At 54.7% G+C, this 25,755-nt stretch overlaps 1 protein-coding gene across 1 annotated transcript in view; it reads left to right on the plus strand.

Moving 5' to 3' along the window:
- The first annotated feature begins 460 nt into the window (after positions 1-460).
- The window catches only part of PIK3R1 (phosphoinositide-3-kinase regulatory subunit 1), a 57,883-nt gene continuing 32,588 nt past the window's right edge, over positions 461-25,755 (plus strand). The window contains exons 1-2 of the mRNA XM_029060385.2: positions 461-558; positions 8,002-8,562. Coding sequence (XP_028916218.1) covers positions 8,226-8,562 — 337 coding nt within the window. The 5' untranslated portion in view covers positions 461-558; positions 8,002-8,225. The remainder of the gene's footprint in view (positions 559-8,001; positions 8,563-25,755) is intronic.

Raw genomic sequence — 25,755 nt, forward strand, 5'->3', positions numbered from 1 at the left:
AGGGCCGGGGGGGGGGGGGAACTGAGGTCTCGGAGCTGATTGGAGGGCGGGGCCGGAGCGCTCGGCGCTGATTGGAGGGCGGGAGTGGGGACCGGAGAAACTGGGGTCTCGGCGCTGGTTGGAAGGCGGGGCCTGGGCGCTGGGCGCTGATTGGACGACGGGAAGGGAGGGCGGAGCCGGGGAGCCCGGCGCTGATTGGAGGACGGGGCTGGGCGCTCGGCGCTGATTGGAGGACGTCCGCGGGGAGGGCGCGGCCTGGCGCTCGGCCCCGGTGGGCGGGCGGCGGTGAGAAGGGCGGGGGGAGGGGGGCGGCGGGTGCTCCGCGCGCTGATTGGAGGACGGGCGGGCGGGAGGCGTGGCCCTGCCCGGGTTCCTCGACGCTGATTGGAGGGCGGGGGACGGAGGGGGCGGGGCCGGGGGGGGCGCGGAGCGGCGGGCGCCCGGACCCGCGGAGGAGGAGAAGAAGGAGGACGAGGACGAGAAGGAGAACGAGGAGGCGGCGGCGGCGAAGCGGGAGCGGCCCGGTCCGGTCGCTTCTTCCTTTCTCCCGCGGGGAAGGTACGAGCGGGGACTGGTGGGGGCGCGCGCACGTGCAGGCGCGTGGCAGGGGGAGGGGCGCGCGCGCGCGCTCGCGAGATGGGGAAGTAAAAGGGGTCCCCGGCTCCGCCCTCCGCCCCTTCCCTCCCCGGGAACAAAAAGACCCAACGCCGCCCCCTCCCGCCGCAGCCTGCCCGAGTGGCTAGAGCCCGGGAAGGTCGTGGGTTCTACTCCTGACCCCCTCCCCCTCCCCGCAGCTTGCCGCGCGGCCTTGGGCCTCTCGGTGACCTCATCTGGCCGGTGGGGATTAAGACCGTGAGGCCCAGGCGCGATGGACTCGTCTGCGGCCCGGCGCTCAGTACAGTGCGTGGCGCTTAGTGAGCGCTTAACAGATGCCGCGGTTATGATTATGAGGGCCGCCCCCTCGCGGCCGACCTGCGCCCTGCAGCCCGCCGCCCCGCACCCTGGCCACCGCCCCCTCGCGGCCGCCGCGCGCTCTGCACCCTGCAGCCCGCCGCCCCGCACCCTGAAGACCGCCCCCTCGCGGCCGCCCCAAGCCCTGCAAGCCCGCCCCCCCCCGAAGACCGCCCCCTAGCGGCCGCCTCGCCTCTTGCACCCTGCACCCCCGCGGCGGCCCCGCACCCTGAAGACCGCCCCCTGGCGGCCGCTCGGCACATCGGCCCCATCCTCGGTGCGGGCGCTGGGCAGGCTCTTCCCGGGGTCAGGGATCATTCATTCATTCAATAGTATTTATTGAGCGCTTACTATGTGCAGAGCACTGGACTAAGCGCTTGGAATGGACAAATCGGCAACAGATACAGTCCCTGCCCCTTGACGGGCTTACAGTCTGATCGGGGGAGACAGGCAGACAAGAACAATGGTCTCACCCCTCCTTGGGCCGGAATCCATACAGCCTTGAGATGCGGGCCCCAGTCCGGGGAATAATAATAATAATGTTGGTATTTGTTAAGCGCTTACTATGTGCAGAGCACTGTTCTAAGCACAGGGGTAGATACCGGGTAATCAAGTTGTTCCATGTGAGACTCACGGTTAATCCCCATTTTACAGATGAGGGAACTGAGGCCCAGAGAAGTGAAGTGACTTGCCCACAGTCACACAGCTGACAAGTGGCAGAGCTGGGGTTCGAACCCGTGACCTCGGACTCCCAAGCCCGGGCTCTTTCCACCCAGCCACGCTGCGGGGAACAAGGGCTATCCACCCTCCTCCGGCTCGCCGGGGACAAAACGTCCACCCCAGACCCCTCCCTGGGTGACCCCGCGAAAGTCGCGTCACCCCTGTGGGCCGTCAAATAATAATCATGATCCCTCTGAGAATAACAGCAACTATGGTAATAACGATGGCATTTGTTAAGCGCTTACTATGTGTCAGGCACTGTACTAAGCGCTGGGGTGGATACAAGGTAGTCGGGTTGGACACGGTCCTTGTCCCACATGGGGCTCACAGTCTCAATCCCTATTTTACAGATGAGGGAATGGAGACACAGAGGAGAAAAGTTCATTCAATAGTATTTATTGAGCGCTTACTATGTGCAGAGCACTGTACTAAGCGCTTGGAATGAACAAGTCGGCAACAGAGACAGTCCCTGCCGTTTGACGGGCTTACAGTCTAATCGAGAGAAGAAAAGTGACTTGCCCATGGTCACACAGCAGGCAAGTGGCGGGGCCGGGATTAGAACCCATGACCTTCCGACTCCCAGACCCGAGCTCTCTCCACTATGCCGTGGGTATTCAGACCCTGCCCTCCCTTCCTCTTAGACTGCGAGGTCCCTGCAGGATGGGGACTGGGTTCTTTTTCATTCAGGCATATTTATTGACCACTTACTGTGTGCAGAGCATTCATTCAATCACATTTATTGAGCGCTTACTGTGTGCAGACCACTGTACTAAGCGCTTGGTATTTGTTAAGCACTCGCTATGTGCCAAGCACTATGCTAAGCCCTGGGACAGATACAGGATTATCAGGTTGTCCCCTGTGGGCTCACAGTCTCAATCCCCATTTTCCAGGTCACTGAGGCCCAGAGAAGTGAAGTGACTTGCCCCAAGTCACACAGCTGACAAGTGGCGGAGCGGGATTAGAACCCACGACCTCCGACTCCCAAACCCGGGCTGTTTCCGCTAAGCCGCGCTTGGGAGAGCACAATAGAGCAGTAAACAGATGCATTCCCTGCCCATAACGAGCTGACAGTCTAGAGGAGGGGAGACAGACATCGGTACAAATAAAATCGACTATTGTGGGTTCACCCCAGCGCCCAGCACAGTGCTCGGCAGGTGACAAGCGTTTCGCAAATAGCAGTTATTGTTTTTCTCCTTAGAGTTTTTTTCTCTCCCCACTGAGAGAGAGAAAGAGGTCGATGACCATTCTGGGTGGAACCGGTTTGGAAATGGAAAGCGATTTCTATACTTCCATCCTCACTGGGAGTTGTTGTGGGCGGAGAGCACGCCTACCAACTCTGTTCTGTTGTACCCTTTCAAGCGCTTAGGACAGTGCGCCGCACCCAGTAAGCGTTCAGTAAATACCGTCGATTTGATTTTTTGGATCGGGGCATCAAGCCCGTCACCAGGGTTTACCCCGCGATAGCTTAAGGGCCGAAGCAACGGCTCGATGCGTCTTCATACCGACGAGCGACTCAATCAATTAATCGATCGGTGGAGTTTATCGGACCCTCACTATGTGCAGCATGCCGAACTAAGGGCTTAGGAGAGTACAACAGAATTAGCGGACGTATTCCCTGCCCATACCGAGTTTACAGGGTAGTCTTCGGTCTCCTGTTTTTTGTGTTTGTGTGTGTGTTTGAGCACTGTACTAAGGCTAGGGAGAGTACAATTAGAGGAGCAGCGTGGCTTAGTGGAAAGAGCCCGGGCTTGGGAGTCAGAGGACGTGGGTTCTAATCCCGGCTCCTCCACTTGTCTGCTGTGTGACCTTAGGCAAGCCACTTCACTTCTCTGCACCTCAGTGACCTCAACTGTAAAATGGGGACGAAGACTGTGAGCCCCACAAGGGACAACCTGATTATGTTGTATCTACCCCAGCGCTTCGAACGGTGCTTGGCACATAGTAAGTTCTTAACACATACCATCATTATTAATCATTATTACAATACAATAATAAAGGGACACATTCCCTACCCACAGTGAGCATCTGTGTCTATCTCAGCGGAGGTGGGAAGAGAGAACTTTCATTCCTCATAAATCCTCTAGACTGTAAGCTATTGTGGTCGTATCTACCAAATCTGTCGTAATAATAATGATGGTATTTGTTAAGCGCTTACTATGTGCAAAGCACTGTTCTAAGCGCTGGGGGGGATACAAGGCCACATGGCAGCTGTGTGACTTTGGGCAAGTCACTTAACTTCTCGGTGCCTCAGTTCCCTCATCTGTAAAATGGGGATTAAGACTGTGAGCCCCACGTGGGACAACCTGATTCCCCTATGTCTACCCCAGCGCTTAGAACAGTGCTCGGCACATAGTAAGCGCTTAACAAATAACAACATTATTATTATTATTATTAGGTTGTCCCACGTGGGGCTCACAGTCTTCATCCCCATTTTCCAGCTGAGGGAACTGAGGCCCAGAGAAGTGAGGTGACTTGCCCACAGTCACACAGCTGACAAGTGGCAGAGCTGGGATTAGAACCCATGACCTCTGACTCCCAAGCCCGGGCTCTTTCCACTGAGACACGCTGCACGTAGTATAGTGGTCTGCACACAGTGAGCGCTCAATAAATGCAATCGATCGATTGATTCCCGGGCTTTGAATTCCGTTGTTGGGTGACTTTCCTGGAAACTCCAGAAGGAAGAAGAGCAAAGCGCAGAGCTGGTCTCTCCGTGCCTTTCCTGGCAGGGCAGGGCGGGTCATCGCTCCTGGTCTCTTTTGGGGCGGGAGAGCCTGACCTCTCCTCCATCATCCGCCCTTTCTCTCCAGGAAGATCCGTGCTGCGTCCCTTGGAATTTTAGCCTTTGGAATGGCGGGCTGGATCTGCCCATTCCTTTCCCGGGCGTCTTGTAAGCTGCAAATGGATCGGAGAGAGGAATTTTCATTAGTCCCCAGGGGCTGAGTGGGCAACTTGTTAAAGGAACATGATGCATGAGATCACATGCCCGGAGGGTGTGACAGACACTCTGCCTTGGCTCCGAGAAGGAAGAGTTGGGGGCGGGATCGGGAGATATCCGAGGTTCGGGGGGGCGGCCAAGAAGACGTAATCCGCCCAGGTTCGGGGGGCCCAGAAGACGTAATCCGCCCACTGTTGAGACCCCTCTTTTGGGGCTGAAGAAAATGCTCAAGTCTCATCGGATCCCTCTGGCCGAGGGCGGTACGGTCTACTGAGCGCCCACATTGTACTTACCAGGCGTCCAGTACAGTGCACTGCCACAAGCAAAGAACTCATTGCGATTCACATCCTGTCGTCAGGCCGGTGGGAGTGTGCAAGGATCAGTGGTATTTTCCGAGCACCGACTGGGTGCCCAACACTGTGCTGAGCGCCCGGCACCATGCTTTCCCCACCGTTCAGTGCTGTTCCCTTAGTAGGTACCCAGCACAGCGCTCTGTCCACTGCTCAGGACTGTGTTCACAGGCTCGTACTGTTGATCGATCGCCAACCCAGGTTAAGGCGCTACTTAAATTCCAAGCAGGTTGACGGGATGTCATTTCTAAAAGCAGCAGGCCTGGGAGTCGGGAGACCTGGGTTCTAATTCCAGCTCCGGCCACTTGCCTGAGGCCCGGAGAAGTGAAGCGACTTGCCCAAGGTCACACAACAGATAAGCGGCGGAGCTGGGACTAGAACTCAGGGTCCTTCTGACCCCGAGGCGGCCTGGCATCTGAGGTGGCTCCGGGCCAGTGTTTCTTAGGGATCAAACAACCTGGAGATGAGCGGATTGGGAGCTTTGACCTTGTTTTGTGTGTGTTTGTATGTTGTGTGTTGGTTGTGTGCGCGTGCGCGGCTGCGGGGTTGCATGTGTGTCTCCTGGTAGGTTGGCGGAAAGGGAGGATTGCAAAAATTCAAAAGATGGACACACTCTCTCCTGTGTGCGTGAGATGCCTGTCTACTTATTTTGTTGTCTATCTCCCCCTTCTAGACTGTGAACCCGTTGGTGGGTAGAGATTGTCTCTCTCTGTTGCCGAATTGTACTTGCCAAGCACCTAGTACAGTGCTCTGCACACAGTAAGCGCTCAATAAATACGTTGGAATGAATGAATGAATGAGAGAAAATGAGGGGCTGCATATCTCGGTGTGTATGATCAATGATTGATTTCAAAAATAGAGCATTTGGAGTGTTTGGGGATAAAACAAGGGATCCAAAGTGTCCATCAGGGTCCTGGAGCGCTTGGGTGACTCTCCCCAGCTCCCCCAGCAGACAACGCCTCAGCCGGAATTAGAACCCAGGACCCCCGACTTCCAGGCCCAGGCTCTTCTCGCTTGGCCGTCCTGCTCCTTAGCGCTCCTAGAAACACTGTGATCTCGTGGCTAGAGCACGGACCTGGGAGTCAGAAGGACGTGGGTTCTAATTGCGGCATTGCCACTTGTCTGCCGTGTGACCTTGGGCAAGTCATTTCATTTCTCTGGGCCTCAGTTCTTCATCTGCAGAATAGGGATTCAGTATCAGCTCTCCCTTCTACTTAGACTGTGAGCTCCACATAGGACCTGATGATCTTATATTCTCACCAGCATTTAGTCCAATGCTTGGCACGTAGTAAGCATTTAAGTAATTCCACAATTATTATTATTATTATTATTAATATTATTGAGCCAGGTCCCGTTCTGAAGCATCACTGGGTCCTTGGGAGGGGCAGGGCAGCCCTGTGGAGACAGTGCAGGCCTGGGGAGACGGGGATTCTCATCCCGACTCCGCCTCTGATCTGCGGCCAGACCTTGGGCAAGTCACTGACCCGCTCTGGGCCTCAGTCTCCCCGACAGTATGGAAAAGCCTCTGGTGACAAATTCAAGAGATTGTTGTGCGGGGAGGCCGGGGGCCAGGAGGGAGTTTTCTCCCAACTTCAGGTGCTTAGTACAGCGCTCGACACACGCTAAGTCCTCAATAAGTTCCAGTGACTGAACTTCATTTTAAGTCCCCGGTATGTGACTTTTTGCTCAGAAAGTGCTAACTCATCTTCCTTCACCAAAGGAGAGTGGGTCCAGACACCCAAATCACGTTGCCTTGGGAGCGGCGGTGCCTTGATCCCTTGCCAAGATGCCCAAGGCCTGGGGCGGTGAATTAAAAATCTCATTTCTAGCCTCTCGAGTTCCTACTTGTTGAGTATAAAACGCCATTTTCTCGAGGAATGTCCGCAGAGAGGGAGGGTCCGGGTCCCAGCCGAGATGGTCGGCGATGGTGGGAGCCTGTCTTCGGGGGCGGGAGCCTAAAAGCCGCCCCTCCGGCTGATCGTCCACACAGCTTCATGGCAGCCACCGGTCTCATGGCTGGGCAGGGCGGGCCGGGCCCCGGCCCCGAAGATCTGCCCAGCCAAGGGCCTTCCGGGCGAGTCGCAGTCATCCGTGGCTTGGAATCTCAGAGCCTCCTTCTGCCTTCCCTCGCCCCCGTCCTGCCCCGTAACTTTAGAAAAAATACAAACAATTCATTCAGCTTAACCCGTAGATGAACCCTGTAAACCTCAAAGAAATCTAGCCGTGGCTAGTCCCGTTCCTCAGTGTAAAATAATAATGGTTGCATTTGTTAAGCACCCGCTTCTTGCTAAGCACTGTACTAAGCGCCGGGGTAGGTAGACGATAAACAGGTCGGTCACTGTCCCTGTCCCAAGGGGACTCAAGGTCTGCAAGGATCGAATCCTCATTTTACAGATGAGGAAACTGAGGCCCAGGCACACAGTGAGTGCTTAGCAAACACCATAGTTATTGCCATGAAACTTGACCGCTTGGTGAAAAGAGCCTGAGGAAGGGGCTTCATAAGTCCTCCCCCGATGGGCACACCGGTCCTACCCCCCTCCCTCCCCGCCGATGAGAGGATGTTTCAGATGCAGAACTTGGGGGGCAGCAGTGACCCGACTATTGCTTTTCCGACTCCTCTGTTGCCGCCCGCAGGTCTGGAGGGTTTCCGTTCTCCTTTCTCGCTTCTTGGGGGCTGGGGTCCCATCTCGGCCGGGGCCGGGGCGGCCGTTGTTTCTCTGCCAGTGGGGCACAGCCTCCCCACAAACCACAACCCCCGCTGGCCGCAGGACCCGGGACTCCTGCTCGTGGGTGGACCGGAATGGGCCTACTTGGGGGGCAGGGGTCTGACCTTCGGGGCTGCTTCCCCCAACACTTAGCATGGGGCCCTGCGCCTGATGGGCATTGCTCAGTGGTACTCTGCTCCTAAATGGGTAATGGGTAGGGCAGACTGGGCTGGGGAGGGTTGCAGCGGGCAGGGAGGGGGGCTGGGGCAGGGGTAGGGGCAGCCCTGGGGGTTGGAACGGGCACAGACGCCGGTCTCACCCTCCCCCGTTCTCTGTGCAGGTGAAGGCAGCGGCGGCGGATGGACACCCCGTGCCCGGCGCGTTGGCAGAGAACGCCCAAGGCCGTGCCCACCCGTTGAAGCCCGGGACTGGCTTGCAGCCGGGCGGCCCGAGGGGCCGGAGCAGGAGCCCCCGAGGGCGCCATGGTGAGGCCCTCCCCGGCCTGACCGCCGGGCCGTCCGTGCGTCCCGGAGGGGTCGGGGACCCCCAGCCCTCCCCGCGGCCATGAGCACCGAGGGGTTCCAGTACCGAGCGCTGTACGGCTACCAGAAGGAGCGGGAGGAGGACCTGGACCTGCACCCGGGCGACGTCCTCACAGTGAACAAGGGCTTCCTGGTGGCCCTGGGCCTGGGCGCAGGGGCCGAGGCCCGGCCCGAGGAGATCGGCTGGCTGACCGGCGCCAACGAAAGCACCGGGGAGCACGGGGACTTTCCTGGCACCTACGTGGAGTACGTCGGCCACAAGGAGCTCTCCCCGCCCACCCCGAAGCCCCGCCCCCCGCGCCCGCTCCCCGTGGCCCCCGGCCCCTCCGCCAGGCCCCGGCCCGACGGCGAGTCTCCAGGTCAGTGCCCGCGTCCCGGAGGTCAGCGATGGCGTCACGCGAGGAGCGGAGTTGGGGGCTGGAAGCTGGCGCCGTCGCATCTGCCCGCGAAGGAGCCTTTGGGTCCCCGGGGTCTCCGCGGCCTTGTGATTCTGTAGGGGGTGGCGGGCTGGGCCACGTGACTCGGTGGGCCCCGGGTTGGAGGCCAGGCACTCGGCCGGGAGGGCGGGGAGATGGACCGGGACATGTGACTTGATGGGCACTCTGGGTGAGGTCGGACCAGGCCATGTGACTCAACGGACACTCTGTGACTCGATGTGCACTTTGGGGAAACGGGGAAGCACCACGGGCTTGGGAGTCAGAGGGCGTGGGTTCTGATCCCAGCTCCGCCACTTGTCTGCCATGTGACAAGTTAAGCCACTTAACTTCTCTGGGCCTCAGTTTCCTCATCTGTAAAATGGGGGATGAAGACTGTGAGCCCCTCGTGGGACAACCTGATGATCTTGTGACTACCCCAGCGCTTAGAGTGTTTGGCACGTAGTCAATGCTTAACAAATACCATAATTATTATTATTATATGACTCGACAAACTCTCCAGTGCGGGAGAACCCAGCGGGGGCGGGTATGGCCCAGGCAGAGTGATGTGCCAGGCACTCTGGTGCGGGTTGGGGGGCAACTCTGGGAGGGTATGGCCTAGGCTGGGTGACGTGACAGGCAGTCTCATGAAGCGGGGGCGGGAAGGAGTTGTGGGTGCTCTGAGCCCATAAGGGCAAGGAACGCGTCTACTAATTCTGTTGGACTGCGCTCTCCCAAGAGCTTAGTACAGGGTGCTGCACATAATAATGTTGGTATTTGTTAAGCGCTTACTATGTGCCGAGCACTGTTCTAAGCGCTGGGGTAGACATAGGGGAATCAGGTTGTCCCACGTGGGGCTCACAGTCTTAATCCCCATTTTACAGATGAGGGAACTGAGGCACGGAGAAGTTAAGTGACTTGCCCACAGTCACACAGCCGACAAGTGGCAGAGCTGGGATTCGAACTCATGAGCCCTGACTCCAAAGCCCGTGCTCTTTCCAATGAGCCACGCTGCTTCTCCAATAGTAACCAATAGTCTACTTCTCACATAGTAAGCGCACGGTAATAATAATAATTGTGGTATTTGTTAAGCGCTTACTCTGTGACGGGAACTGTACTAAGCACTGGGGTGGATTCAAGCAAATCGGATTGGTCGCAGTCCCTATCCCACGTGGGGCTCACAGTCTCCATCCCCAATTTACAGGTGAGGGAACTGAGGCCCAGAGAAATGAAGTGCCACGCCCAACGTCACACAGCAGACGGGTGGCGGGGCCGGGATTAGAATAATAGCAATAATGATGGTATTTGTTAAGCACTTACTATGTGCCAAGCACTGTGCTAAGCATCGAGGTAGATACAGAGTAATCAGCTTGTCGCATATATGGGGCTCAGAGTCTTCATTCCCATTTTACAGATGAGGTCACTGAGGTACAGAGAAGCGAAGTGACTGGTCCAAGGTCGCACAGCGGACAGGTGGCGGGATTTGAACCCAGGTCCTTCTGGCTCCCAGGACCGTGCTCTATCTGCTTCTCCGTACTGGGTGTCCTTCCTCATGCAGGATTCTGTACTGGACCCTCGCTGTGTGCGGAGGATCTCCTGGGCACCGCCTGCATTCTGAATGATGTACTAGACACATCCCACCTGGGGGCACTGTAGACACCCGGTGCCGGGTGTCTACTATGTAAAGGGTGATGTACTGGGCACCTACTGTATGTGGGGCTGTGCACTAGACAGCACTGGTGTGTAGATACTCTGGTGGATGCCTGTTGTGTCCAAAACACCGACTGGTGTTCTCTACATATGGGAAACTGATATGGACACTTAGAGTGTACAGGGCACTGTACTGGGCACCGTCTGTGTAGGGGGGGGCAGAGTCCTGGGCGCCTATACGGTGCCCTGCTCCATGATCCCTGCTGCTCCCCCAGCCTGCCAGGTTCTTCCGAGCTGGTTGAAACTCGGCCAAGCTGAGGAACTGGGCATGGCATAGTAGATAGAGCCCGGGCCTGGGAGTCAGGAGGTCTTGGGTTCTAATCGCAGCTCCGACACTTGTCTGCTGTGTGGCCTCGGGCAAGTCACTTCATTTCTCTGGGCCTCAGTTCCCTCATCTGTCAATTGGGGATTAAGACTGTGAGCCCCATGTCGGACAGGGATTGGATCCAACCCAATTTGCTTGTATCCACCCCAGCGCTTAGTACGGGGGGTGGGTCTGTGCGAAGCACTGTACTAAGCGCTGGGGTGGATACAAACTAATCGGGTTGGACACAGTCCCTGTCCCATGTGGGGCTCACAATCTTAATCCCCATTTTACAGGTGAGGGAACTGAGGCACAGAGAATTGAAGTGATAGCCCAAGGTCACTGTTTTCTCTCTCCTTCTTTGTTCTAGAGCTCCATGTGGGCAGGGCCTGTGTCTGACCTGATCATCTTGTATCTCCCCCCACTGCTTAGCACAACGCTTAACTCAGAGTAATCGCCTCAGCACCATAGAGAAGAAGCTTGGCTCAGGGGAAAGAGCCCGGGTTTAGGAGTCAGAGGTCATGGGTTCTAATCCCGGCTCCGCCACTTGTCATCTGTGTGACTTTGGGCAAGTCACTTCACTTCTCCGGGCCTCAGTTATCTCATCTGGAAAATGGGAATTAAGACTGTGAGCCCCATGTGGGACAACCTCATTGCCTTGTACCCCCCCCCCAGCGCTTAAAACAGTGCCTGGCACATAGTAATCGCTTAACCAATGCCATCGTTATTATTATTATTATATGCTGATGATAGTCCTTCCGTTGTGGCTATCAGTTAAGCACCTATAGCAGGCGGGGCACGGTACTGAGTGGCTGGGAGGGACAATCGAAGCAAGACTTGGGTTCCCCGCCCTCGAGGAGCTTTCCACCAGGAGCGGCTCTGCAGAGGGACCGACATGGGGACGCCCCTCTCCCCCTTCAGACTCACCCCCCGCATTGTGTCGCCGTCTCACTACCCTTGGTGGGGTCTCTGGTCAGGTAAGCGCCGTCTCTGAAGGGCCTCGGGGAGAGCGTCGTGATGGGAGAGGAGAGTAAATCTGACACGTTCCGGAGTCAACCGTGTAAGCCTGAGGTGGCCGGGGGAAGAGAGGGCCCGTACGGATGCTCTGTTGTACTCTCCCAAGCTCTTGGAACAGTGCTCTGCACATAGTACGCGCCCAATGAATACCAGTGAATGAATGATGATTTTGGTTTGGTGCCACCCAGGTAGTTAACCCGGTAAACCTCCAGTTTCTCCTTCCAAAGGTTAGGAGAGCGCTCTGCACACAGCTGATACCCAGGCCAGGATAGGTGCCTGGTCGGCTGCTCCACACCCTAAAGGCGCCCAGCACGGTGTGTTGCACATGGTCAGTGTCCAGGACTCCGTAGACAGGCACCATCCGCCTCAACTGCCCCTGCATTCGGGGCTCTGCAGGCAGGAGGTGCCCAGAAAATGCTACTGACTGAGCATGAGCGAATACCATAATTATTATTATTATGAGGGGTTGAGTTGGGGAAGGACAGATGGAGGGAGGGGAGGAGGCTGTGCCTGTTGAATCTCCTCAGGGCTCCCGGAGGCCCCCGAGCTGCGGAAGGCTGCTCTGCCCACTGCTGCCCGCGGGGCTCCTATCAGATGGCAGAGAGGAAGCGCTTGCCGGCAGCCTCCCGTCCCGCGTGGCGTTCGCCCTTTCCAGGAGAGGCGGCCTCCACCCGGCCTCCCTCAGTCAGCCTCGCCCCGGCCCCTTCTGCTTCAGGACTGAGCTCCGCAGCGGCAGTTGACCCGGCCCGCCCTGCCGTTCTGCCGAAGGTCTTTGCCCCTTGGGGGCAAGACTGGGGTACCCTCCTCAATTTCCGGTCGGCAAACGTCTGGACTCCGACCCTGATCCTTCCCTAGTGTTTAACTTGGGAAACTTGATCCCGAAGGCGGAGAGCGGTTCCAGCTTCAGTTCCAGAGTTCCTGGGACAAGCCTGTGCTGGGTTGACCGGCCAGGTGCCCGCAGGCGGGGCGGGCGGCTCAGGGAGTAGAGCCCAGGCCGGGTAAGCGGAAGACCTGGGTTCTAGTTCTGGCCCTGCCACCGGCCTGCCGGATGACCCGAGGCAAGTCACCGGCCTTTTCTGGGCATCTTTTGCCCCGCTTGTCCGTTGGGCATCAGTTGGGGTTACCTCTGCCTTGGGCTGGGCCTGATTGTTCCGGGAGCGATTCCTGACCCTTGCCCCGCCCCGGGGCCCCGGGTGGAGTCCAGCGGGATCTGACCGGCGCCATATAGGCTCCGGCGCTGACCCTTGGACGCGAGGGCCGGAGCCGGCCGGGTCGACTTTGGGACAGGAAGTTTACCCATCGTGGCCGAGGAGTCTCGGGGGGACAGCTGTGTAAAGCACAGCTGCAGTTCGATAATAGTGATTGTGATATTACCACTATAATGTAATGTCATTCATTCACTCAATTTATTGAGCAGATACTTTGAAAAACACTGTACTGAGCGCTCAGGAGAGTACAATATAACAATAAACAGACTCAGTCCCTGCCCACGATGAGCTTACATCAATATAATGTAATTATATAATGCCATCATGAGTGCCGGGGGATATCCGAAAATGTCAGGTTGGATTCCAGCGCTTAGAACAGTGCTTTGCATTCATTCATTCGTTCAGTAGTATTTATTGAGCGCTTCCTATGTGCAGAGCACCGTACTAAGCACTTGGAATGTACAAATCGCCAACAGATAGAGATAGTCCCTGCCCATTGACGGACTTACAGTCTAATCGGGGGAGACGCGCTTCACAAATACCATCATTATCATTATACCGTCCCCTTCCCACACAGGCCTCACCATCTAAGCGGGAGGGAGAACGGGTAGTGAATCCCCATTTTATAGAGGAGAAAACTGAGGCCCGGAGAAGTTAATCAATCAGAGGTATTTACTGTGTGCGGAGCACCGTTCTAAGCTCTTAGGAGAGTACAATCCAACAGAGTTGGTAGACACGTTTCCTGCCTACAGGGAATTTACAGCTAGAGTGACTGTTAAGTGACTTGCCCAAGGTCACCCAGCAAGCAAGTAGGCAGGCTGGGTTGAGAACCCAGGTCCCCTGACGTCCAGGACCAGGCTATTCCGTCTGCCGGGTGGGGCCGTTCAGCCAGCGGCGGGGATGACCAGGGGCTACTCTGAAAATCCTTCTAAGCCTTCTCCATCCAGCTGACATTTTGGGGATCCATTTGCTGTGACTCCCCGAAATATCCTTGGGTCCGTCTCCCCTGCTACTGTGTGAGTTCTTTGTGGGCAGGGAATAATAGTAGTAGTAATAATGATAATGATGATAAGCGCTTACTATGTGTCAGGCACTGTTCTAAGCACTGGGGTAAATATAAACTAATCGAGTTGGATATAATCCCCGTCCCACATGGGGCTCACAGTCCTAATCCACATTTTACAGATGGGGGAACTGAGGCCCCGAGAAGTGAAGTGACTTGCCTAAGGTCATACAGCAGAGGAGTGGTGGAGCCAGGATTAGAACCCATATCCTTTTGTCTCCCAGGCCCTTGCTCTATCCATTAGGCCATGCTGCTTCTCAGGGAACAGTGTGCCATTTTCATCTGTACTTTCCCAGTGCCTAGCACAGTGCAGTGCACTCAGTGGGTGCTCAGTAAATGCTACTCCTACATCCAGGTGGGAGGCCATGGAGCCGAGAGTCGGGGGACCCGGGTTCTAGTTCCAGCTCTGCCCTTGGCTGCTCCGTGACCTCAGATGCGTGGCTGAGCCTCTTGGGTCCTCAGTTTCCTCAGCTGTAAAACGGGGAGATGATTTCTGCTCTCTCCCTCTTATACTGATCTCCCAGTGGGCCCGGGGGCTCCTCTCATCTGTCCACCATCTGCTACGCATTTAGCACAGAGTTTGGCACATAGTAAGAGCTGACTAAATGCCATAGCTAGGCAAAAGCGTTTAGATGAGGGGGAGAATTCCAAGTTGATGTTTTGTGTCCCCAAATCCTTCTTTGGAAAAAAGAGAGAAGGAGAAAACATGTATCTATGTAAGGGAGTGTGTTTGTGTATGAGTGCGCATGTGTTTCCGTGGGGTGGGGGCTGGGAGGGGGAAAATTAAGGGGCCAGACATGCCCAGCAGGTGTCAATTCGGTTGTGGTTTCATGTTTGCAGCCGTACCCGGGCTGTGGCATTGTCGACAGGCAGGTATTGTGTGCTGTGGGCCTCCTGAATCATTGCATTTATTGGTAATCTACTGAATTCCTGTTCTCTAGAAATGAAGGTAGCCGTTGCTATTGTCTTCATTGTTTTGGAGCTGTTTCCTGTTACAGTCACAAGCTCAGATTTTCTGAAAATCATTTTGACCAGGGCCGCGCATCCTGGTTCTGAGACAGCCTTCCTTTCAGGGGTAACCGGCCCTCCCTCCTCCGGGTTGACCAGCCTCCCTCTCCTCCTCCGGGGTGACCAGCCTCCCTCCCCGGGGCCGGGGGGAACCAGCCTCCCTCCAAGTTACCGCTATCCCATGCCGGGTCTCCGACTCTGAGAAGGAGGGAGGGAGGTCTTTTCCCCAGTGTATTAACCGATCCCTTGTACTCGTCAATCGCAGGAGTGTATTGAGTGCCTCCTTAGTATAGAGCGCTCTACTGAGTGCCTCGGGAGCGTACACTAGAATTAGTGGACGTGGTCGCTGATGACGAGGAACTCACGGTCTTGCTGAGGAAGAGGAGGAGGGAGAAGAGGAGTTGAGGGGGGCTATTTCCCTTAAATGGCTCCAGGGCCAAGGAGCGTTGGGTGTGCGGAGGTGGGGGAAGGGCAACTCCCATAAGCCCTTGCAGGAGGGCATCGGTCAGGGGCCGGAGGAATGCCAGGGGACTTGGGCTGGCGACCTCTGAGCGTACGTGCATTCGTGTGCGCGCCCATGTTTGTTTTAGGGGGAGCACAGTGTGTCCAACCAAGCGATCGAAATCCAACATCCAACTGACAGTTTCACCTTGACCATAGTAGAATTAGATCCGGGTCCTAGTCCCCGCTCTGCCCCCGGCCTGCCCGGTGGCCTCGGGTAAGTCACTTTGCTTCTCGGTGCCTCGGTTTCCCCCTCTGTAAATCGGGATCAGATCCATGCTCTCCCCCCGCTTATACTGGGAACCCCTGTGGCACGGGCACCGGGGCCAACCGGATAATCTCATACCTTTCCCGGCAGTTGGCACAGCTCTGGGCACACCGTGCACTCGGCAGCGTTGCATAAATTCCCCAGTCGCTGACGTTATTAATCCCCAGCGCTGTGGGGGCTTCCTCAAAGCTCACAGGCGAGGGCGGAATCCGCTTGGCCTCAGCCCTCACGTCCGGCTCTTCCAGGGTCCCTGGTGGCTGGGCTGGGGACATGTAGCATACCAATTCTGGCCTGCTCTTTGAAAGTGCTTGACCCTGGGGATGAGGACCAGAGCCAGTTTCTCTCTCTCTCTTGCTTTTTCTCTCTCATTCTCTCTTCCTCTCGCATGCACTCTTTCCTTCTCTTTCTCTCTCTTTCCCTCTCCCTTTCTCTCCCGCTGTTTTTCTTTCTCTCTTTCTCCCTTTCTCTCCCTTACTCCCCCCCCCCTTTTTCTCTCTTCTCTCTCTTCCTCACTCTCTCTCTTTCTCTCTCTTTCTTTCTCTGTTTCTCTCCCTTTCTCCATTTCTCTTTGTCTGTCTCATAATAATAATAATGTTGGTATTTGTTAAGTGCTTATTATATGCAGAGCACTGTTCTAAGCGCTGGGGTAGATATGGGGTAATCAGCTTGTCCCACCTGAGGCTCACAGTCTTAATCCCCATTTCACAGATGAGGGAACTGAGGCACAGAGAAGTGAAGTGACTTGCCCAAGGTCACACAGCAGACAAGTGGTGGAGCTGGGATTAGAACCCGTGACCTCTGACTCTCAAGCCCGTGCTCTTTCCACTGAGCCACGCTGAGATCGTGGGTTGGCTTTTGTGATAAGAGCATGAAGACGCACCTAGTGGAAAGAGCCCGAGCCTGGGTGTCAGAGGATCTGGGTTCTAATCCCTGCCTCACCACTTGCCTGCTGCGTAACCCTGTCCGAGTCACTTCACTTCTCTCGATCTCAGTTTCCTCTTCAGTCAATGGGGATTCACCATCAGCTCCTCTTCCCTGTTGAACTGTGACCTCTGCTTGGGATGGATCGTATCTGACCTGATTGTGTCAGATCTGCCCCCGTGCAGTGCTTAGCACATAGAAAGCACCCGACAGATTGTGCGGTTGTTATGTCCGATGAGTTTGTTTATGGGCATTAGGTGTGTGTTGGACTCACCGGGAGTAGCCGTGCCCATCATTCCGGTGGCTCCTGAAGGTTGTAAATGTGCCCGAATCTGATCGGGTACCCCAACATTCATGGGATCTTTCCGACCCCCTCTCATTTCTGCCCCCTCCATTGCTCCCCCGGATCTCTGAGGGCAATGGAGTGCAGAGAAGCGGGATGCCTCCCTCCCCCTTTTCAGATGGGTAGACTGAGGTCTGGAGGCCTCGACTGCTGTGTCTGGAGTCGGAGAGGGAGGGGAGGTCAGCACCCGAGCCTCCCTGGGACTGACCTCAGGACACAGGAAGTGGCCATTGGCTGGTCGCCAGTCGGGTCCCCTTGGTCAGGCCCCCGAGTCTCTCCCGGACCCCTCCAGCCATCTCAGCGGGCCTCAGGGCGGGGGCGGGTGGGCGGGGGGCCGTCCTGGATGGTGGGGAAGGGGAGAGGGCAGAGACGCCCCCAGCCCGGCTCGTGGGAGCACTTCCTCTCCGTGTCCTCAGCGGAGCTGGGAAAAACCCCAACTGATGTAGGGCCAGAGCTGAGTCAGCCGTCCCGACGCTCACAATCCCCCTGGGCCCTCGGCCGGGTCGGGGGACGGCGGAACCGGTGAGGGGAACCAGGGGGTGGGGGAAACGGGCAGTTCTCCTTCCCAAAAATAGCCGGGGATTTGGTCGTATCAGCAGAGTTGAGGGTTCTGAGGCGATCCGTTCCGCCCCAGGCAGTTCCTGGAAAACTTGGCGTTGATGGGATCCTGGAGAGGCGGTGGGGCCTGGGAGTCGGAGGACCCGGGTTCTAATCCCGGCTCCGCCTCCTGTGTGACCTTAGGGGAGGCCCTTCTCTGTGCCTCGGTTTCCATTGTAAATTGGGGATGAGATACCCATTCTTCCCCCCCTTCCCCCTTAGACTGTGAACCTCATGTTTGGAGATGGACTGTGTCCTACGTGATTAACTTGGTTAATAATGATGGCATTTGTTAAGTGCTTACTATCTGCGAAGCACTATTCTGGATCCACCGTAATGCTCAGCACATAGTAAGTGCTTAACAAATATCCCAGTTATTGTTATAATAATGATTGTGATGATAATGATGGTATTTGTTAAGCGCTCACTGTGTGCCAGGCATTTTACTGTCGCTGGGGTGGATACAAGCAAATCGGGTTGGACACAGTCCCTGTCCCACATGGGGCTCACAGTCTCAATCCCCATTTTGCAGATGAAGTAAATGAGGCACAGAGAAGCGAAGGGACTCACCCAAAGTCACACAGCAGACAAGTGGCAGAGCCGGGATTAGAACCCAGGTCCTTCTGACTCCCAGGCCCCTGCTCCATCTACTAAGCCACTGAGCTGCTTCTCTATTATTGTCTGGTGTTGACTCAGCTGGGTGCAGTTAGGGGAGGGTAGTTCGAAGATGCCACCTTGACGGATATGTCTGATCCAGATGCCCATGTCTACAGCGGGCAGAAACGTGCCACCGTTTCACCGCGTGACACACCGCACACCTGTGTCGATACAAAATCATCTCTTTCTGCCTGTTTCTCTCCTAAGGCTGTCAGCTTACCGAGGGCAGGGATTCTGTTTTGGGCTTTTATTGTGTGCCCCCCAAGTGCCCAGAACAGTGCTCTGTACCCCCATAGGTACTTAATAAATACCACCAAATGAATAATAATGATTGTGGTATTTAAGTGTTTCTATTTGCTGAGCACTGGGCTAAACCCTGGGGTAGATTCAAGATAAATTGAACATGGTCCCTGTCCCACAAAGGGCTAACAGAGGGGGAGGGAGAACAGCTATCTTATTCCCATATGAGAGATGAAGAAACTGAGGCCCAGAGAAGTTAAGTGACTTACCTAAGGTCACCCAGCAGGGAAGGAGCGGAGCTGGGATTAGAACCCAAGTCCTCTGACTCCCGAACCAGTGCTCTTTTTTTTTTAATGGAATTTGTTAGGCATGTGCTATGGTGCCAGGCACTGTACTAATCACTGTGCTAGATAAAGGTTAATCAGGTTGGACACAATCCCTGTCCCACTTGGGGCTTATAGTCTTAATCCTCATTTTACAGGTGAGGTAACAGAGAAGTGAAGTAAGTTGCCCAAGGTCGCACAGTAGACAAGCGATGGAGCCGGGATTAGAACCCAGGTCCTTCTGACTCCCAATCTTGTGCTCTTTCCACTAGGCCTTGCTGCTTCTCTGAGTTAATGAATAAATGAGAGAGAGAGAGAGAGTGTGTGTGTTTGTGTGTATGTTTAACACCCCTGTTGACCCATGAGATTCCTTAGATGTGAACTGGTTCAACGGAAAGATGAAATTCCTTACTAGCGATAATAATTGAACACTCTGTAGGCTTGACACTCTATATAGCAAAACTAGCGCTTGACAGGAAACAGGCCTTATCCCCCCCTGCGGGAGTTTGAGAGGAGCCGGGATTATTTCACCTCGGAAGAAAAAACTGAGAGCATTTTGGAAAATCTCCCAAAATAGCGGCCGGCTCCTCCCTAGCTGCCTGTAGTTATTTCAGCATCTGTCTCCCCATTTAGACTGAGAGCTCCTCGTGGGTAGAATTCTTGTCTGCTAACTCGATTCTATTCTTCCAAGCTCTCCGGGCACCTTTCTGCTCAGGTCCCAGGGCCTCATTCATTCATTCAATCGTATTTATTGAGCACTTACTGTGTGCAGAGCACTGTACTAAGCGCTTGGAATGTACAATTTGGCAACAGATAGAGACAATCCCTGCCTAACAACGGGCTCGCAGTCTAAAAGGATGGGGAGAGAGAGGGCATGGAGGGTAAGGGGGAGGGGGTGGATGGGCATTGGTGGGGGAAGGGGGCCTCATCATCTGTAAAATGGGGATTCAGAACCTCTTCTCTGTCCCTCATCATTCATTCATTCAATCGATCGTATTTATAGAGCGCTTACTATGTCCTGTAATAAGCACCTGGAAGTATGATAGAGCAATAAAGAGAGACAGTCCCTGCCCACAACGGGCTTACAATCTAGAGGGGAGTCTTAGGGAGCCCCATTTTGGGACAGGAACTGTGTCTGACCTGATGGTTTTGTGTCTACCTCAGTGCTTAGTAGAGTGCATGGTAGATAGTAAGTGCATAATAGAAGTAATAATAATTTTGGCACCGTGCTAAACTCTGGACTAGGCACAAATCAGGTGCCATATGGAGCTCACAGTCTAAGTAGGATGGAGAACACGGATTGAATCCCCATTTTGCAAATGAGGGAACCGAGGCCCAGAGATGTAAAGTGACTTACCGAAGGTCACACAGGTGGTACGTAGTGGAGTCGGAATTAGAACCCATGTTCTCCGATTCCCAAGCCTGTACTCTTTCCACTAGCCCACGCAGTTGAACAAAATACCACTATTACTATTATTGTTGTTGTGTTATTATCATTATAAGCATTTACTAGGGTAGATATAGGATAATCGGAGGAGGGTAGAGAATCCCCATTTTATAGATGAGGAAACCAAGACCCAGAGGAATGAAGTGACTTGCCTAAGATCACACAGCAGTCAGGTGATTCATTGTGCCTTTCGGTGCAGAGCACTGTGCTATGCATTGGGGAAGGCAAGCCAGGGCCACCTTCTGTGAGCTTACCATCTTTCTGGGAGTTGGGTCAATGCAGTCAGTCATATTTAATGGGTGCCTATTGTGTGCAGAGCACTGTACTAAGCTCTTCGGAGAGTATGCTATAACAGATGCATTCTCTGCCCACAGTGAGTTTACAGTCTAAAGGGAGTGACAGACAATATAAATTAATAAAATGACAGATAGGGACATAAGTGATGCGGGGCTGGGAGCAGGGAATGAATACAGGGAGGAAGTCAAGGTGGCACAGGAGGGAGTGGGAGAAGAGGAAATGAGGGCTTAGTCAGTGAAGGCCTCTTGGAGAAATTCCCCAGGGACCTCTGGGTGCGAGTTCAGTTCATTCAATTGTATTTATTGAGTGCTCACCGCGTGCAGGGCACTGTACTAACCGCTTGGGAGAGTACAGTATGACAGTAAACGGACACATTCCCTGCCCATGATGAGCTGAGTTTCTGTTCCGTTCCAAAAGCCGGCGAGCAAGTCCACAAAGGCTCAGCGTGAGGGGTGGTCCCGGGGGGACCAGGCGACTCTGTTGCTGCCCCCGACGGAAGAGCCGCCCCGTGGCCCACAGCCGCGGATTCGACGGAGTCAACGGCGGGTCTGGCCCCGTCATGGGGGCTTCTTGCCCACCAGGGTCCGCACGGCTCTTCGGGCGGGTGACCCAGGGCATGTTCATCCCCCCGCCCCGGGCCTCTTCCCTCCCCACACCGTGAGCCCCCTTGGGCCGGGGACCATGTCCAATAGGATCATCTGGATGACTAGCTCGGCTCGTAGCACTGGGGAGCCCTCGTGATTATTTACTGCTCCCAATCCCACCGTTGCCCCGGAGACGAATTAAATGTGTGGGTAGTCAAATGTACATTCAGTTCTCTGTTGGGATCGTCTCATTGTTCACGATTTTACCACCGCTTCTCCTCTTAGAACGGAACCCACTACGATGGGGAACCGGTGTCGGCCTCCGCTGTCCCTTCCGCGGCGCTTAGCACAGCGCCTGGTGCCCGGTGGGCCCCGCTCAGTACAGGGGGTGCTGCCTTGGGGGAGGGGAGGAGCTCCGACCGCAGAGAAGCAAAAGTGAAAGGGAGATCAGTCTGGCCGCAAATTCACGTCCGATGACCCCGGAAGTGGTAAGAAGCAGCAGTCTGTACCCAGGAAAGTAACTCTGGGTTGGAGAGAATCCACATAGGATTGATTAATCAATTGGTGGTATTTACTGAACACTCCCTCCCTGTGGAGTGCTGGACAGGGGACTCTACAGTTAGTAGGACACGATCCCTACCCTCCAGGAGTTTAAGGTCTAGAAGCAGGCAAGAGCCAAGGAGCGAAAGGAGAAAGGATTGACCTCTCCCAAACGTTTAGTACAATGCGTTGTGCCTGGTGGATCAGTTCAATCAATCAGTGGTATTTATCGAGCACTTACTGGGTGCAGAGCACTGTACTAAGCTCTTGGGAGCGTATAGTGCAGCAGAGTTGGTCGACACGTTCCCTGCCCACACTGAGCTTCCAGACTAGTGGGACCTTAGCATGTATCTGTTCATCAATGGCATTTACTGAGCGCTTACTGTGTGCAGAGCATTATGTATTCAATCATTCATTCAATCATATTTATTGAGCGCTTACTATACTTATTGTTATATTGTACTCTCCGCTCCGGAAGATCAGGGAACTTGTCGATTAACTCTTACTGGATCTCGAGCACTTAGTACAGTGCCCTGCACCCAGTAAGCATTTGATAAATACCATTGGTCGAATGACAGATCTCACTCCCTGGTCATTCCATAAACTTCCCAGTCAATATGACATTCATTCATTCATTCAGTCGTATTTACTGAGCGCTTACTGTGTGCAGAGCACAATACTAAGCGCTTGGAAAGTGCAATACGGCAATAAAGAGAGACAATCCCTGCTCACAATAGGCTTCCAGTCTAGGGCGGGGGAAAACATCCTGACGGCCTCTGTCCCGGGGCAAATTTCAGATTTTGGGGGAGACGGAGAACCGACGGACTCCGGGCCCAGACGCCCGGTTTCGCACAGTGCTCGGGGGCCCCGGAGTTTGGACACGGCTCTTTGTAAAACCCATCCCCATCCCCGCTCTGCGAGCAGAGCCAACAAAGAACATCTGTGGCTTTATTTTTAGCCGCCGATTCTAAGAAGCGAGCACATTCTAGAACTGAGGAGAAAAGGGGCCGTCGACTAGTAATTCATCAAGGACACGTGGCCCGGGCTGAGGGAACAAAATGTACCACCGCTCTTCCCCACGTCCCCGCTCCCCCCCTCACCTCCGGCCACACGGTCACTTCCCTTTTTGCCGATGGTAGAAGTGGCACAGCGGACGAGGGAGATCCAGAGGGTGATAATCCTTGGCCGCATGATAATAATAATAATGAATAATTATGGTACTTGTTAGTCACTTACTATGTGTCAAGCACTGTTCTAAGCACTGCGTAGATACAAGTTAATCAGGTTGGACACAATCCCTGTCTCACATGGGGCTCACACTCTTAATCCCCGTTTTACAGTTGAGATAACAGGCCCAGAGAAGTTAAATGACTTGCCCATGGTCACACAGCAGACATGTGGCAGAGCTGGGATTAGAACCCAGGTCCTTCTGACTGGGTCCCTCTGACTCCTGGGCCCACGCTCTATCCACTAAGCCATGCTGTTTCAAATAATGAGGGTATTTGTTAAGCGCTTACTTTATGCCAGGCACTGTACTAAGTGCAGGGGTGGATACAAGCAAATCAAGTTGGACTCAGTCCCTGTCCCATGTGGAGCTCACAGTTTCAGTCCCCATTTTCAGATGAGGTAACTGAGGCCCAGAGAAATGAAGTGACCACAATTACACCACAGATAAATGGTGGAGCAGGGATTAGAACCCATGACCTTCTGACTCCCAAACCTGCGATCTACCCACCACGCCATGAGCACTCACTGTGCTGAGCGCTGGGGAGATAGGAAATAATCACAGTCCCTGCCCAGCGAGATAAATCAATCAATCATATTTATTGAGCATTTTCTGCATCCGGAACACCATACACAGCTCTTGGGAGAGTAGAATATAACGATGTAACAGACACATCGTCTGCCCACAACGAGCTTACAGTAGTGAAAGGGAGACAGACAAAAATAAATTATTAGTATGAACTTAAGAGCTGTGGGGCTGGGAGGAGGTTGAATAAAAGGAACAAGTCAGGACGATGCAGAAGGGAGTGGGTGAAAAAGCAAAGAGGGCTTAGTCAGGGAAGGCCTCTTGGAGGAGTGTGCCTTCAGTAAGGCTTTGAAGCTGAGGAGAGTCACTGTAAGAGGCCAGAGGCAGGACATGGGTGAGAGTCAGCGGTGAGGTAGACGAGATGGAGGTACAGTGAGTAGGTTACCATTAGAGAAGCGAAGTGTGCCGGCTGGGTTGTAGTAGGAGAGAAATGAGGTGAGGTAGGAGAGGGCAAGGCGATTTGAGTGCTTTAAAGCCGATGGTGAGGAGGTTTTGTTTGTGGAGGTGGATGGGCAACCACTGGAGGTTCTTTAGGAGTGGGGAAGTGTGTCCTTAACGTTTTGGTAGAAAAATGATCCGGGCAATAGAGTGAAGTAGGGACTGGAGTGTGGAGAGACAGGAGGCAGAGAGGTCAGCAAGGAGGCTGTTACTGTAATCAAGGTGGGCTAGGGTGTTTGCATTAACGAGAAGCTCACAGTCTTAAGTAGGAGGGAGGGTGGTTCTTGAATTCCCATTTTGCAGATGAGAGAACTGAGGCCTAGGTAGGCAAAGATTTGCTCCCTGACAGGCCAGTGGCATCAGAGTTGGGCTGAGAAATAAGTGCCCTGATCCCTAGGCCTACACTCTTTCCATTTAGCCACTCTGTGACTCCACAGAGGTCCGGTCTGCCCATCCAGACCAGTTGGGTCTGGATCTGTGTGGGGCTGGGGGGGCATCTGGGGGTACAGGTTAGAGCTTCTCTTCATTCTTTGGGGTGCCAGCTCTCAGGGGCCTAAGACGGGCAGGGCAGACCACTTAATGAAGCCCCCCCTGGCCACAGTCCCTCTGCCCCCCACCCCAGTGGTCCTCCCCCTCCTCAGCAGCCCCAACCCTCACACACACTCACACACTCTCACCCTCCCCACCCAGCAGCGGAGCCGGGACTAGAACCCAGGTATTCTGGGAGAACTGGCATGGCCAAGTTGGAAGAGTCCAAACCTGGGAGTCAGCGGGCTTGGATTCTAATCCTAGTCTGCTGGTTCATGTTGGACAATTGACTCCACTTCTCTGAACCTGTTTTCTGGTCTGTAAAATGGGAGTTCGGCACCCGATCTCCCTCCCGTTTAGGGTCCTGATCTTCCCTCCAAGTGAGATGGAGGCTGTGTCTGACCTGATGATCCCTGGGCCTGTCCCTTGCCCTCTGAGGGTCAGCAGGCTCTTACTGGCTCCTGACAACCCCCCTTTCTCCCTCCTTGCAGATCCCGAAAGTTCTGGTTTCAAGCCAGCGTGATCTGGCCGAGAGACCAGGTCTGGGAGGAGTCAGTAATATTCATTCATTCATTCAATAGTATTTATTGAGCGCTTACTATGTGCAGAGCACTGCACTAAGTGCTTGGAATGTACAAATCGGTAACAGAGATAGTCCCTAACCTTTGACGGGCTTACAAGTCTAATCGGGGGAGACAGACAAGAACAATGGCAATAAATAGAATCGAGAGGAAGAACATCTCATTAAAACAATAGCAGATAAATAGAATCAAGGTGATGTACATCTCATTAACAAATAGGATAATGAAGATATATACAGTTGAGCAGACGAGTACAGTGCCGAGGGGATGGGACCGGAGAGGGGGAGGAGGAGAGGGAAAGGGGAGAACAGGGTTTAGCTGCGGAGAGGTGAAGGGGGGTAGAGGGAGCAGAGGGAAAAGGGGAGCTCAGTCTGGGAAGGCCTCTTGGAGGAGGTGAGCTTTAAGTAGGGTTTTGAAGAGGGGAAGAGAATTAGTTTGGCGGAGGTGAGGAGGGTGGGCGTTCCAGGACCTCGGGAGGATGTGGCCTGGGGGTCGACGGCGGGGAGCTGAGAACGGGGGACGGTGAGGAGGTGGGCGGCGGAGGAGCGGAGGGTGCGGGGTGGGCAGAAGAAAGAGAGAAGGGAGGAGAGGTAGGAAGGGGCAAGGTGATGAAGAGCCTCGAAGCCTAGAGTGAGAAGTTTTTGTTTTGTGCGGAGGTCGATAGGCAACCACTGGAGGTTTTTAAGAAGGGGAGTGACATGCCCAGAGCGTTTCTGCAGGAAGACGAGCCGGACAATGGAGTGAAGAATAGACT

Source organism: Ornithorhynchus anatinus, chromosome 1 (genome assembly GCF_004115215.2).
Source record: "Ornithorhynchus anatinus isolate Pmale09 chromosome 1, mOrnAna1.pri.v4, whole genome shotgun sequence".
Classification (NCBI taxonomy): Eukaryota; Metazoa; Chordata; class Mammalia; order Monotremata; family Ornithorhynchidae; genus Ornithorhynchus; species Ornithorhynchus anatinus.